Raw genomic sequence first — 15,459 nt, 5'->3', positions numbered from 1 at the left:
ATTTAACTAAGAAAAAATTATTTGTCATAAAATATGGAATAAATGTGATAAAGAAAGCATTACATTTACCTTTCTCATACATGTTGACACATTGTTACAACACTAGTTTTATGTTTTAAAACTATTTGTATTTCTTGAAAATTGTTGCTTCAATGAATGTTTTACAAGATAGAACCTTATAATTCCAAGGCGACAAAAGGCTATTTACACCAACGTGTGATTGGGATAGTCAACACTGAAAAAAGACATTTGTTCTACATCAGTTTCAGTGGCGTAGCTAGTAAGTCGTATACATTTTGACGCGTTTGACCCGAGTTCTAATCCACCTTTTGCCGAACATTTTTTCACCCTTTTCAAATCTCATATCGCATCGGAAAGGCATTTATTTTCAATAAAAATAGGTGTAGGGAGGGCGTTATTGTCCCAATAAGGTGGCATCCATTTATTAGCCTAATTTGAATTACACTCAATACTTATTGTTGCGTACTGTTTTATAATGTACTACAATACTGAGGTGCACATAATTGTCACTATTTGCAATAAGTAGTATATAAATAGCATAAATAATTTCAAAAATCTTGCTATTTTAACATAGTGTAAATAGAATCTATAACTATTTGCACTTAATGTAAATAGCATATGTTAAAAAAATACTGCTATTTTAACGGTGTAAATAGCATCCATCTCTATTTGCACTTAGGGTAAATAGTATCTATAGCTAAGAAAATATGCTATTTGCACCACTGTGTAAATAGCATCTAATTGCTATTTACACAGTGTAAATAGCATCGATTGCTATTTGCACGTAGTGTAAATAGGATATCGCTATTTACACTTAGTGCAAATAGTCGCTGCCTTACATTTATAGCCTAACCGAAAATGTTAACAGAATAGGTTACCTTATCATACAACAGTATTCCAAACTAAATATAGTTTCTAGATCTCAATAAAACATCCTCCCTGAAAACACTTGAGTGCATGCAGTTGAAGCAAAACGGTAATCTGTTGTCCCTGTGCTTCACGTGTAATATTTCATGTAACTATACAGGTGCATGAGATCTCGCACATGCGCCGTGTCATCAGTGCAGTCTGCAGTAGCGAGCGTCCTGCGCGTGCCCACCAGACTCAAGCAGCGAAGCGTCAAAACAAAGCTGGTAAGCAATACACAGGTATATCCAATTTAATGCAGAGACCAAAGGGCATACCTAATCAAAATCATGTGGTGTAAAATGGCTCGCCGAAGCTTCGCGATGTCAGTCTTGTTTATTTTGTCTGAGAGTTAGCACTGAGACTAACCATGTGTGCATTTTTATTATTTTTGCATGTAATTACGCCGTAAAAACCCAGTGATATACAGGCGCCACTAACTAAATGGATGTCGAAGCACTTTAGCGTGAAGCGTGTGTCTCTGCCTGTGACCTTCTCGTCTGCGCTTAGCGACAGTGCCAAACGGGGTTTGTCTTATTTAAAGGGCTGTCAGACACCCGCAACATGTGCGCCCTGACTGTACAATAGACATATTTGCACGATTATACACGCTTTAAACAGTTTAATCTATTCGATGATAACATGTACTTATGTTGTGTAAGTGCGTAATTATTTGCGCACATGCATAAATCTAAAAAGGCCTGACATTATAAACAGCCGCTGCATGGTAAATCGATTCCCCCGCATATGTACAGCGGGAATGCGGCAGTTATGGGTGCATTACGTTATTTCTTGAGCATCGCAGACAATGACTCGTGCCTGGTTCTGTTGCTATTGTGTTGACAAGTTGTCAGTTTACAGCATTAGGACGCCCCGTTGACCCTAAGAGGCGTCTGCAAAATGAGATTATTTATTATTATTATTATTATTAGCTTAGGTAAGTTTATCTGACCCCACCCACACCTTCACAGTGTTACAGGTGGACTACAAATGAACCCCAGAAGCTCACTTTCTTTTGTGTTTAATCTTCAAATGTTTATTCCAGTGTGGTTGTAACAGCAATTGAAAACATGGATGTTTTATCTGTCATTTTAGATCCATTAACATGATCACAAATCAAATCATAAATCAAGACGTCTATTGTAACCTCATGATGACAGTGGGCATTTAGTAATTTCATCCTAGCTAATTTTAATTTGGTTAAACTGGTAGTGTTAAACTCAACCATTTTACAACAATCATCAGTTTTCCAAATGTAAATGTACCAAATGTGTACAAATTTAAATGTTTCTTTTGTATGAATATGTTTGCATTATTGATATGTTGAAGGGCAGAGTAAGTGTTCTTGGGAGACGTATGTTTTTATTATATATATATATATATATATATATATATATATATATATATAAAACCTTATTTATTTTAACCTTATTAATGTAACCTTATATTAATTAATTATCCTTTGTTTATTTTCAGACATGAAAATAAATAATTTGATTGCATTTATGTGTATGGGTTTGTCCTGGGTTAGTTAAAATGTCAGATGAGGGTGACATTGCAGCATGCCATGAATCAGCAACTGCACTCTGTCACCCAACTGGTTAATTATCTTGCACACAAACATAACTTCTGATAAATAAACTGTGTAATTTTAATAGAGATATCACTTATGCTTTGCTATTTTTATGCTTTGCTATTTTTAAGTTATTGTTGTCTTTACTTCATAGAAATTATCAAGAAATATTACTGTATTTATTTCCCCTCAGCAAACAGGGGGCCTCTTTTACATACCCCAGAAGAAACATTAGAGAGAGCAGTTAAGAAATGTGGAGATCAAATGACAGTAAGTTAATTTTTTCTTCATTTTGTACATTTAGAAATGTACTTCACATATGTTGGGCAATATTGCACACATAGTAGATATATTACTACACTTATTTATTATTTCAGCAAATAAAAATTCTTCATTGTGTCACAGGCATGTTCATATGTTTCAGTTATGGAAGAGGAGAGGCCTAGTATGCCATCAGAGGTTTTTCTCCAGCAGCTCGAGGTTCAAGATGCCCACTCTGATGAAACTGCACCTCATAGCATCTTGGAGCTAGAAGGGGAAGAGATAGAAAAAGGGATAGAAGAAGGAACAGATGTGAAGATGGACTGCAAAGACAAACAGAATGCAAGCCAGCCTGTGTCCCAAAATCTAGCTAATCAAAATCAAACCTGTCAGACAAGTGAGACTGAGCATGTTGGAATGTTAAAACAGGATTATGGGACTGCGTTGCCTTTAAATGACACTAAGGGTGACCTTGACCCTGGTAGTAAACCCCAGCGTGAATTACCCTGTCCTCGCTGTGAGAGAAGGTTTGCGAGTAGTCAAGGCCTGCAGCGTCACATACAAACACATGCCCTTTCAACCTGCCACACACAGCGCTTTAAATGCAGTCGCTGCAGAAGGAGTTTCAGTACATTGTTTAGTCGTCGAAGGCATGAGAAAAGACATGAAAATAGAAACAGGAAGATGGATGATCTCACAGATGCCCCTTGCACTGCCGGTCAGAATGTGCATGGCAGTGCAGAACCTCTGCAGATCTCTGTGAACCTCTCACAGAACCCAGAGCCAAACAAGAGTATTAATGCAGCTGATGGTGAACAAAAGCATGATAAAAACAGTGATGTCAAAGCCTCACATGTCTGCAAGTACTGCAAAAAAGCATTTAGGACTCATACTAGTTTAAGGAGACATCAGCACAGGATCCATGAGCGCCATCTTCTTCCTAGAAGAGTTTATAAGAAGGTCAAAATCATTCAAGAACCTGAAGGACAGCAGCTTGTTGAGACGGCACAGGACAACCATACTGCTAACGCACAGTGTGTCGAGGGCATTGAACAGGAAAGGGAGTACATGGTTGACATCTCCAGTAATATTTCAGAGAATCTCAGCTTTTACATAGATGGGAAAATTGTCTCGACAAGTGCTGTAAGTAACTGTGAGGTGATTGAGATGAACTCTGGTGGCTCTGCTGTGATTGGATTAAACGCTGTTATAATCAGTCCAGCTCAAATTTCACAAGCTCTTAAATTAGAAACCAATACCAGTAGTTTTACCTCTGACTTGTCTGGGCAGTCCTCAACCAGACGCAGGACATCTACCCCACCTTTACTCCCACAAATAAAAACAGAATTAGAGTCTGAATCCATCTTGAGTACCTCCTCATCTTCCTTGTCATCCTTGACACTGTCCTCTACGTCCGGAGCTCCACTGGTCACTGCTCATTTACCTCAGTGCATTGAGACAGTTGCCTTTAACAAGGAAAAAACTGTCTATCTGTCTCCAAAACTCAAGAAGATCCTTCAGAATCAAGATGGCAGTAAACCGGCATTTGCACTGATTGCTGATGGCCAAAAACTGGGTCCTCCCTTATCCCTGACTGTTTTACCTGCAACAACAACTAGATTTAAGAGAAGGACAACCTCCCCTCCCAGCTCACCACAGCAAACCCCTGATGTGAATATAGAAAAGCAAGATCAGGATTCTACAAAAGCAAAGAAGTCAAAGTTGGAGAGCCACGTGGTGGGCAATGAAGAACCTGAGCCTTTGAATTCACCCATAAACAGCTCTGATGGAGCTCCAGTGCAGCAACAGATCTTGCCGTTGGACTGCTCTGTATCAAGAACAGGTGGAAACTCCTGTAATCAACAGCCACTGGACCTCTCAAATTCTGTGGTTAAGCGAGAGAGCAGCGATGCCTTAGCAGAGTCCATTCTGGACTTAAGTATTAGTGGAAAGAGTTTAGACTGTGACTCAGCTGGAGTCTATCTCGCTCAGCCTGCTTTAAGGAAGAGTAAACCGAACTCTAGTATGCTTCAGAAGGTGCTTATGAATGAGTATGGTGGGGTAGATGTTCCTTCTGTTGAAGCTCCAGCTGCTGCAGGTGTCTTCAGTGTCCCTGAGATAACAAACCTTGCAGTTGTGGCAGTGTCCGATGCAGGTCCACCAAAACCTGAAAAGTTTTTGTTTGAGTTGGCTCTTCCTCCTGCTTCAATCAATCCAACCCCTCCACTGCTTGCTCCAGTCAGTATCCATCCAGCTACCCCAGTCCCTCCACCTCAATGTCCACCTTCTTCATCTCCAACTTTTGTATCCTTTCTATCGACTCCCACAGTGGAACCCAGTCAGGACATTCAAACTCTTCATTCAGCCTTTGTGGTATCTGACAATGTAGCACCCACAGGGTCTGTAGAAGACTGCGCTGATAATCCTGTACATCTTTCACAGGGTGATATGAAAGTGACAATCCCTGACTGGGGGTCCTCTGCTCCTGGAGGTCTGGAAACCCTTATACCTGCAGTCCCTTCACTGAGTTTACAAAGCCCTCACTGGGTTGCTGATCCTGCTGTATGCGAACTAGCTCAAAGAACATTGGTTGTAGACTCTGTCTTAGCTTCTGATGCACAGATATTTTCGCCATCTCTGCCTGTTAACCAGTCCAACGTCACGTCCTTGGCTTTTCCTCCAAACACTGTTGTTATTGAGTATACAGTTGCAGTGCAGTCTACAGAAAATATTCTTCCAGCTCTCCAACATAATTCTCTTCAATGTCTCTCAGATAAAATTCCTGTCGATGCATTACAGCAAGAACCTCATGTCTCACCTGAGCCACAACCTCTCAATCCTGACACCACCCTATTGCCTGAAACCTCCACACAGTCGGCACCAACAGAGCAGTCAACAAGCTCTCCAGATGGTACATTGACCCTCACTGCTTCCACCAGTGTTGCTGAAGCAGAGAGAAATGAGAATGGACAGGAAAATGTCCAGTCCTCTGATTGTTCTAAGCCGGAAATCAAAGTTGAAGAAGAGTTACCTCCCTTGCATCCTTTTTGCAAGAACTTCATGTGCAATGTTTGTGAACAGCCCTTCCAGTCCATGAAGAGTCTTAGTCAACATGTAGGTGAGCACTCAAAAGAGTGGCCCTATAAATGTGAATTTTGTGTGCAGTTATTCGAGAGTGACACAGGTTTGCTGGAGCACCGTTCCAGTTATCATGGCATTGGTAAAATTTATGTTTGTAAAACATGTTCTAAGGAATTTGCTTTTCTCTGCAACTTGGAACAGCATCAGCGAGATCTCCATCCTGGTCAAGAGTGCTCACACACCGAAGCAGTACATGGCAAGTTAAGACCTGAAAACCATAACAATCCCAAAACCGACATGGCTGACCCAGGCCTTCCAGTCACAGAAATTAAGCAAGAATCTGACAACACAACCTCAAAAGCAGACAAGGATTCCTTGGAAAACACTTCTGAGAAACTGTTCACAACAATAAAAATCATGGCATCTGGAGGGGTCAAATCAAAAGGCCCAGATGTACGATTAGGCATTAACCAACATTACCCAAGTTTCAAACCGCCTCCTTTTCCATACCACAATCGGACACCAACTGGAACGACGGCAGCATCGGCCACCAACTTTACCACCCACAACATCCCTCAGACCTTCAGCACAGCCATTCGTTGCACCAAATGTGGTAAGAGCTTTGACAACATGCCTGAACTGCACAAGCACATCTTAGCTTGTGCGAATGCTAGCGACAAGAAGCGATACACTCCTAAAAAGAACCCTATACCACTTAAGCAGTTTGCAAAAGCGCAAAATGGGGTGTTATCACCTGCAAGGATTGTTAATAGTAAGCAGAATTTCTCGCAAAAGGTCGGCCAACAAAAAAAACTGAACTTTCATGAATCGCCAGTTAGGATAAAAATGAGTATCCTGAATAAGAAGAAATCTCAGCTGGTGCAAAGGGGCAGACCTGTTGGGGGAAGAAAGGCCTTTGCTCAGGATGACCTGGGTGTTTTTGCATGTCCTCACTGTAGGAGAGAGTTTACATACAATGCTAGTTTAAAGAAACACATAGCTTTTAGCTGCCCCATGAGACCGGCCAGTAGAAACTCCAAAAAAAGAACACTCAGCATTGTTTCAGCCCAGGAGAACAACGGGAGCCTTCGCAGGCAAATTGCAAATATGAGCGCAAAGCCACAAGGGTCAGACCATGGGCCAAAAACAATAACAAAGAATCAGATCATTAAGCAGAATGCAGCAGTTGATACCACTCAGGATTTTAGGCTTAAGAGATCTACCATTCTGTCAACATCTGTGGTTCAATCTAGTAAAAAAGACAAGCCAATGGAGCTAAAGAGCGGCTTTATGCCACAGCTGGCTTCAAAGCAGATAGTCCTCTCTTCTGTCACTCAGGTTAACTCTCAGGAGCCAGGTGTTCGGGTACATGTTTTAAGTAGAAAAATGGAGCAGAGAGTGGGTGACATAAAGATACAGCCCAGAAGAGAGGACCGTTTGTCTTTGAGGTTGAGAGAGAGAGTAGGAGGACCTATTACTCGCAGTGTGCAGCAGGCCAGCACCACAACAGCAGTCCTTAAACAGCCAGACAGTCACAACATCATCATGCACCCTGCTGTTCTCCAAGTCAAGAAATAATAATAATAATAATAATAAAAAGATTATTGATGTCAATGATCTGTTTTCTTAAAAGGCTATCTGTAAATATGATCCATCCAAATATTGGACACTATCTAAATGTAAAATAATGACTTTTTAATTTACAGTCTCAACACAGCAGACTATAATTTATACATTCTAAGCATTATGAAATCCCAATTTTGTCTATTCACATAGTAATACATCAACATATCAACTTCCCATTTGTAAATACATTTACTATCTGGAAAAATTTTAATGTGCTAATACAGGTGGCGATATTCCTGGATATCTGTATTTAGCTCCTATACTCTGCTCTAACACACCTGTGTGTGGTTTTCAAATGACCTTGATAAGCTGGTTTAGGTGTGTTAAACCCTGAACTCATGCACTTTATGCTGTAGTTCGTATTTACCTGGTTTTAAATGCATTGCAATACAGTGAATCCATTACTACTAATTATTTATTAATGTACTTAGTATTCTGTGTTTAAAAGAAGATGTGTTCAGTGGGGTTCACTGGAGCACAGGTGTTATTGTAATGGTTACTCGCTTCTATTTTTGTAGATTGTGTTGGTTGTGTTTTATTTATTGAATAGATGCAGTCTGGGCTCTTCATGCATGCCAGAGATTTCATGTTTGAGTGATAGTGTGAGTGTTTATATATCAGACTCTGTACTGTAACAAATGCAGCAGGAGAGGAAAAAGAAGGGTCAGATCATACTGCATACTTGACAACATCTGCACCTCAAGGAGCAGGATAAAATTATATTCTGCTCACAAATCATATTTATGAATATATGTTAAAAGTCTCTGTATGTCTTTCACCTTTACTTTTTTGTGCTATCCTCCTACTGCAAATATTTGCTTAGTGGTCAATTGAGTCATCATATTTAATAGGTCTCATTTTTTTTTTTTTTGATGCACATGTTGGGGAAGCATTAGTGAAGATATTTATTTGCGAAATAAGAAAGCATTTGCCGTTGGCACCAATAGCCTTGAGGGCAGCACGGCGACATATAGCTGTTGTGCTCCGGACGTCCCGGCTCAAGGACCTTTCCTGATCCTGCCCCCACTCTCTCTCTCCCACTTTGCTTCTTGTCACTTCTACACTATCCTATACTAATAAAGTAAAAAAATGACAAAAATAAATCTTTAAAAAAAAGAAAGCATTTGCCATCAGGTTTTGAAATGTAGCCCTAAAGATGATTGTTAAATTTGCACAAATTTGTGTCCTGCTGAGTGAACATTCTGATGGTAAACATGGTAATATACTAAACAAAAGGCCTGGAAGGGTCAATGATTTATAAATCTTTATGAAGAATAGGTGCAATGTTACAGAATAAGTATTATTTTAATTAGAAGACTTGTTTTTTTAATTAGGCCAATTGTAATGTTTTAGAACAAGGGGTCAAAATTCATTAAAGCTAATATGAACACTGAATTGTTTACACTATGATTGATTGTTGTGACTGAAAATTTTACCAAAGCATGCCCATTTGAGGTGTTTACAGTACTAATATCAGAACGCGTCTTCTGGAGAGAAATATGGACTCTATTTAGTCATTAACCATCTCACATCTCCATTGCTTTGTGGCATTCATATTCTTGACCCAAAATAGGTTTGCAGGCTTGAAGGGTTTCAGAAGTTTCTTTAATGTGAAATGTTTGTGCAGTCTGGGAAATGGTAAAATAACGTTCAGCATCTCAAGGGTTGAGTTGAATATGTATACTTTAGAAACCTTGTTCTTGAATGATTGAATAAATTGCTCTGTTTTAAAGCTCATTTGATGAATGTGTTTCATTTTCATTGCCTAATTGCATGGTCACAAAAAAAGAAAGAAGAAAAAATTAAAGCAAACCAAACAACCTGAACAACAAACACTATATGATAAGCATATAAAACACATCAGTATTTAAAAAAAAAAAAATTTTTATCCTACCCAAACAATTATGCATCATGAAAGTGAAGGATGTCACTGACAATTCAGATGCATTTCAACAGCTCTCACAAGCCTCATCAACACAAACAGAATGTTAGGACAATACATGTTATGTGTCTGAATATGACTAAAAACAATTTTGTCTTTCTTACTCATAATGGGCCATATATGAAGACTGATATGCAAAACCAGAACTGTGACTTAAGTATCCTCTCAATTACTGGTTTAGTCCACCATTACTCAAAATATCTGGGACTGAAATTCATAAACTCAGATTTTAAGTGCTAGGCTACTCTAACCACCCTAAATAAAGGTTTATTATCATATGCATTTAATAATTAAATTAATAAACAGGTGTGAGATGAAAAATGAGGGGTAGAGTTTTTATTTAAATGTATTGTGTAAATGGGAGTGTTTATTGTTTACTTAGAAGAATGAAGAAAAAATCCAACATTTATATTTATTATGCTATATATTTTACGTAAGAATGTTATTATGCTAATCAAAGCTTCTTGCCAGTGGTGAAAAGAATGTGTTGATGCTATACTAATAATAACCACTGGGTGGCAGCATCGACTCGCCTCACGAGCACATCACAACCAAATTTACATCTCCGTCGCCCACATCACTGGTGTCTTCTAGTTCCCATTGTGTAGAAGTAATGTATTTGCGATGCATTTGCTGAAGGAAAGGTTTAATTTGTCCATCATATTAAAGCACTTTGGTTAAATGAGAGGGTCGTAGTTTAATAAACATTATTCAGTCTGCGCAATGTATGTCGTCAGTTTCGACAGAAAATAAATAACGAGTATCACCTTTGATATCACGCCATTAATGTTCCGCCCTGAAAACATTTCTTGAAAGCTGATTGGTTAAGAAATTTGGCGCTGGGGGTTGATGGACGTGTTAGGTCGAGATAAGGGCGGGACCAACAGTCCTTTAGGCTGAAATGAGGATTTACTGCATCGTGTTATTTCTGTGAACGTTACAGATCACAGATTCATTTGAGAGAAGGTTTTTTTTTTTTTTGGAAAACCCTTTATTTACTTGCAGGTTCAATAATGTCTGTATCTAAAGCCTGTTCTCTCTTCCCTCCCTCGCCCCCTCCCTCTCTGCCTCTCTGGGTGTAAACAAAGCCGAAGTGGGTCATTTGTCGTGGTATGATTTCGCATGAGAATAGTAAAGGTTCCGCATCCCTGACGCATCACCTAAAGAGCCGATGTATTCGGCATTAAAACCACAAAAGAAATTAAGTAAACAAAGCTATGAACGTTGCTCTGGGGCATAGTGGTAAATTGACTCAAATTTCCAGACTGACGACTGACAAGCTATCCATATCCGACATCTGCCTTTCCATGAAAATAATCTTAAGTGTTTTGTTGTTATGTGGTTGCCACGACACTAAAGAAAACGCTGGTTGAGCTACACAAAAGAGTGAGGATGCGCTTGCAGACGCGCTCGCTCTCCCCTCCTCCTCCGGGTGGGGGATTCTTCTCTCAAGCGTTTTCTTTTTTTTGACCGTTTCAACACGTAGCATGAGCGAGAGGCGTTGGTATCCAAACTAAACCAAACCAAACCTCCCCGCGCCCGGTCTGAACCGGTTCGGGGGCAGCGCGCGCTCTTGGAGACTCCCTCCCCTCTCGCTCGCTAAAATTCCTGCCACGCGCTCACACTAACACAAAAAAAACCTTAGCAGAGAGCTAGCGAGCGCGCGCACCCGCGCACACGTCACCCCTCCCCTCTGCCTAGCTCTCCCTAGCATCTCCTATTGGCTCCTGCGGTCATCTCGAGCCTCCTGTTGTAATTGCTTCTTATTGGTTGGCGGAGAAGACTCTGTCCTGCGATTGGTCGATGTGAGCGCGAGCCCTTCTCGCTCATTGGCTGGTGCGGGCCGTGCATGAACGCGAGGGAAAGAGTTGTAAACGCAAAGCGCGTGCTGGAAAAGCCGAGGCGTAGGGCTGAGAGCAGCGCGAGGCGCGAGCGCCGGAGATCAGCAGCAGGGGCATCACTCATCACAACATCCAGCCTCTCATTCGCCCTCTCTCCATTTTGTCGCGATTATTTTCGTTTTTATCGTTGAAGTCTGAATCGTAGGGAGCGATAGGACCCGAGTTCCGCAGCGAGGCTTTTGTTAGCCCGTGTTGGGGGCAGTTACTGTTGCCCCTCAGTGGGGGAGCGCGTTATCATCTTTCGGTTATTTGGGAGGCAAAACCGCAGCCTCTCACCGCGTGTTCGTTAAAAATCGATTTTAGGTGTGTTGTTGCGTGATTTTGGATCTGGTTAGACCGGATTACCTGGGATTTTAAAAAAAACAGCGCCGCGGCTCTTTGTGTGGCTTCAGCTTCGTGTCCCTGTTGCAAGCTACCCGAAGTTCCGCACTCCGAGCTCCAAAACATGTGCTCCCGGGTGTGGTTTATCACAGACCGACGGATCAGCCAGGAGTACCCGCAGGTCCAGATCCTGCGAGCTCTGAAGGAGCGCTGCGCCGAGGACGATGTTGAATTCCGTTATCTTCTCATGGATGAGATCGTCCTGACCATCACGGATGGACAGCTCGGTAAAAACCGCACACACACATGTAACGTACATACGCATTCCTTCTGTACGAGCACGGAAATTGTTTTTGTGTTTAAACTGTTGAGTTGGCTAAATAACTGGTCAATGTGGATGGTTAGCGCGCTCGCATTGAGCGGATGTACATCACCGTGTGAGTGTGTTTTGTGTAGATGTGCGTGTGGGTGACCGCCTAACCCACTTTCAGCCAGTCAGCTACCACAGCCTAGCCGATGGATGGGAGGCCGTTTAAAATCGTTGAGATTGGTGTAATCTTATACCGAATATTTGATATTTAAACACTGACGTGAATGTGTTCATATCAGCGTTTATTGTTGCACCATGTGCGCGCGAATGAGCGGACAGTCACGAGTGTGCGGCGCGAGCGCGTTCATTATCAACACATAAAGCCACGAGCGCAGATGGCGCGACGTTCACAAAGACCTGTTATATTGAGGTGCGACACTCTTGATAATTTAATGTTTTTATTTTATCTTTTTGGGTGTTTATATTAACATATACGCAAGCTTTGGTCCAATACATGAAACAGATGATATGACGCATTCGCGCGAGGTTCCACGTACAAAAGGCTTGAATCGAAATAATCGATTCGTCACGTGCAAACCTCGGTTGAAATACTATTTTAAAAACGTTTAATCAATCGGAGGATGTTTGTACCGTCGTTTAGACGGTTATTGATGTAATAACATCACGGTTTGGTGGCCATACTGAAGATACAGATATTGTCTAATGCACTTGAGGTATCCGGGATGCTTAAAGATATACACCTATATCGAATCCTGTTAGTCATGGATTAATCTATCTTGTTTTACCAGTTTAGCTTTATAGCCACTTATATACTTAACCACTTGAACATCTGAGACAACAATGGTTTCTATACCAAAGATGATTTCAGGTCACTTTAAGACCAAGTGTGTGAATTTGGAGCATGCAGGACCCACTAGAATATGAATAAAATATCTGTGGTGGTCATGTTGTTTAAATTGAATGGAAAGTTCACAAAAACATCTTTCATTTAATCACCCATATGTTGTTCCAAGCTGATTTTCCTCAATGGCCTACCAAAAGAGATGTTAGGCAGAATGTTAGAGGCTGGCAGCCTGAGTCACCATTCACTTTAATTGCATCTTTCTTTCCATGCAAAGCAAGTGAATGGTGTTGGTCATTCTGCTTAACGTCGTCTTGGAAGCAAGATACAGGGGTTTGGAACAACATGAGGGTGAGTAAATGACGGTGATGTTTTCGTTTTCATTTTCATCTTAACTGTCCCTTTAATAACCAGATGACAGAGAGTTGCAAAGTGTTTCATAAGACAATGGTCTGAGTCATTGACACCAGAGTTGCCATTGTGGGCGGGTGGGGCTGTTTTGCTTTGAGGTGACAGTATTTCTTTTAGGGGCGGCAGATGGGGACTGGGACATAGTGCATTTTGCATGGACCTGAGGTAAAGGGAGTGGCTATGCACCAATGCAGCTAGCTATGCTTTGAATCAGCTACTTTAAGTTTAGTGGTGTGTCTTCGCAACATGAAGGACAGCCAGTCTAACAGGAAGACCCGAAGGGACAAGATAAATGAAGGAGAGAGGAACTGAGACCATACTGACCTACTTTAATGCAAAGGTAGACGGCTGTCTGGAGAGCATGACAGCAGCACAACTGGTGCAGGTTGTTGGCATGTCATATTTGTGTGTGTGTGTGTGTGTTTAATCTGCTGGCCTGGATCCTGTCTTGGTCCGATTAAGAGGTGGTTGACAGTTGGTCAGCTTTGGGATTTAAACCCCCAGAGATCCTGACATTCTGCTGAGTTACATCATCAACGTGAGACTCATGGAACGGAGTAGGTCAACACTTGATCATGATCTCTCGTGTCAGTAAAAACACTGCAGTTAAAGACCAGCGTCTTGAATCAAAATTCCTGAACATGTTTCATTTGACTGAAAGATGTTGCAAATCTATTAGTGAACCTGTTGACAGGCGCTGCAAGAGTGTGTATAGTTATCTCATCACCTGCTGTGTGTTGCGCCACATGCGGAAATCAAACAATCAATGGGTAATTGGGGTTCAAGATTTCTGGCTGTGATTTTTCACTTCATTGGTGTGAGCGAAGTGTGTGTGTGTTACTTTTTGATGTCAAGTGTCCATTCCTCTAAGAGATGCGAAATCTAACACCAATTTAAAGTCTCACACACGCACAAACAAAAATACAAAAACATGCAGATAATGCACACATGTGACTGTATTGGACTGTGGTTGGTGGTAAGTGAAACTTCAGACTGGAGCGATTTAATCAACCACTTCCCAAGACATTTCATTATATAAATAAAATACTTGGGAGGATTTTATAGATATAGAGGAAGATGGAGAGGTGTAGTGTTTAAGTGTCACTGGCATCTGTTGTGCATTAAGATTGAGGTAGTTCCTCTTATCTTAACTAGGAAAAGGCAAAATGCACATTCATAAACAAATGCGGAAGGCAGTTTACTTGGGTTAGGATCCTCAGTGTTGGATGACAGTACTGTGAATTCACTGGCTTTTGGGAAAATGCCATACCTTTTGAACTTTCTATTCATTAGAATCTTAAAAGTATCACTGTTTCCATAAAAATATTAAGCAGCACAACTACTTTTAACACTGATAATAATAATAAGAAATGTTTCTTGAGCACCGAATCAGCATATTAGAATGATTTCTGAAGGATCATACGGCTTTGAAGACTTAAATAATTCAGCTTTGCCATCACCGGAATAAATAGAATTTTAAAATATATTCAATCAGCAAACAGTTTCTTAAAATTGTAGTATTCCAAATGATGTACTCTTTTATAGCAAACAAATGCAGTCTTGGGGAGTATGTTGTGTTGTTTAAAAGCATTAAATTGTACCAACCCCTCATTTTTGAACAGAGGTTTATATTGAGAAATTGTGTGGTATTGTCTAGACCCTGTGCGATTACCTCTGCTGTCAGTTAAATGGGGTTACTTGTCTTGTGTTTTTGTCTGTTTATCTACCTGTATCTAATACCAGCTCACCTCACCCTCAAAGCACATCTCTGAAGTAGGTTAAACCTGTGTCTATACTGTGCTTAACACAGTAGGTTACCCTGAAATTCTCACTTGCTCTGGATTTGGTGTGTGTGAGAGTCAGTCGTGTTTCTTAACCCACAGTGAGACAGCTGCCGCAGAATTGACAGAAGGGGAAGTGAAGGAGGTAGACTGCATGTGTGCTATGAATTCTGAGTCTGTGGATACATTTAGTTATTGAGCCTCAGGCAGAAAAAAACTTGATTGTCTTGTATTAACACATTCATGTAAGATAAACAAATAAAAATGTGTACACTTACAAGTGCTTGAGGGCTTATTTCTTGTTGTCGCAGTGAGTGTATGACTCTCATTTCCTCCGGAAATTAGTCAGACCGGTATGAACGCCAGATCTGTGTACCTTTTTGGTTACAGTTGGCCTGTATATAATGTACAGGTTAAGGTTAAAAAAAAAAGTCAATAAATTTGCATGATTGAAACCAATGAA

At 40.7% G+C, this 15,459-nt stretch overlaps 2 protein-coding genes across 3 annotated transcripts in view; both read left to right on the top strand.

The window, feature by feature from the left end:
* The first annotated feature begins 1,071 nt into the window (after window positions 1–1,071).
* prdm2a (PR domain containing 2, with ZNF domain a) lies at window positions 1,072–9,199 on the top strand. 2 transcript variants are annotated; one of them, XM_058784141.1, is made up of 3 exons: window positions 1,072–1,154; window positions 2,694–2,770; window positions 2,925–9,199. In XM_058784141.1, the coding sequence occupies exons 2-3, from the start codon at window positions 2,752–2,754 to the stop codon at window positions 7,418–7,420; spliced, it is 4,515 nt and encodes a 1,504-aa protein (XP_058640124.1). In that variant the 5' UTR covers window positions 1,072–1,154; window positions 2,694–2,751; the 3' UTR covers window positions 7,421–9,199. The 2 variants fall into 2 exon arrangements, with proteins under 2 accessions (XP_058640124.1, XP_058640123.1); XM_058784140.1 differs by having other exon boundaries at window positions 1,104–1,154; window positions 2,906–9,199.
* Window positions 9,200–11,237: 2,038 nt separating this feature from the next.
* Window positions 11,238–15,459, top strand: part of rimkla (ribosomal modification protein rimK-like family member A) — a 13,164-nt gene continuing 8,942 nt past the window's right edge. The window contains exon 1 of the mRNA XM_058784201.1: window positions 11,238–11,919. Within this exon, the coding sequence (XP_058640184.1) occupies window positions 11,757–11,919 (163 nt within the window). The 5' untranslated portion in view covers window positions 11,238–11,756. The remainder of the gene's footprint in view (window positions 11,920–15,459) is intronic.

This window comes from Onychostoma macrolepis, chromosome 08 (assembly GCF_012432095.1).
Source record: "Onychostoma macrolepis isolate SWU-2019 chromosome 08, ASM1243209v1, whole genome shotgun sequence".
Taxonomy (NCBI): Eukaryota; Metazoa; Chordata; class Actinopteri; order Cypriniformes; family Cyprinidae; genus Onychostoma; species Onychostoma macrolepis.
This window is presented reverse-complemented; position numbering and strand designations above follow the sequence as displayed.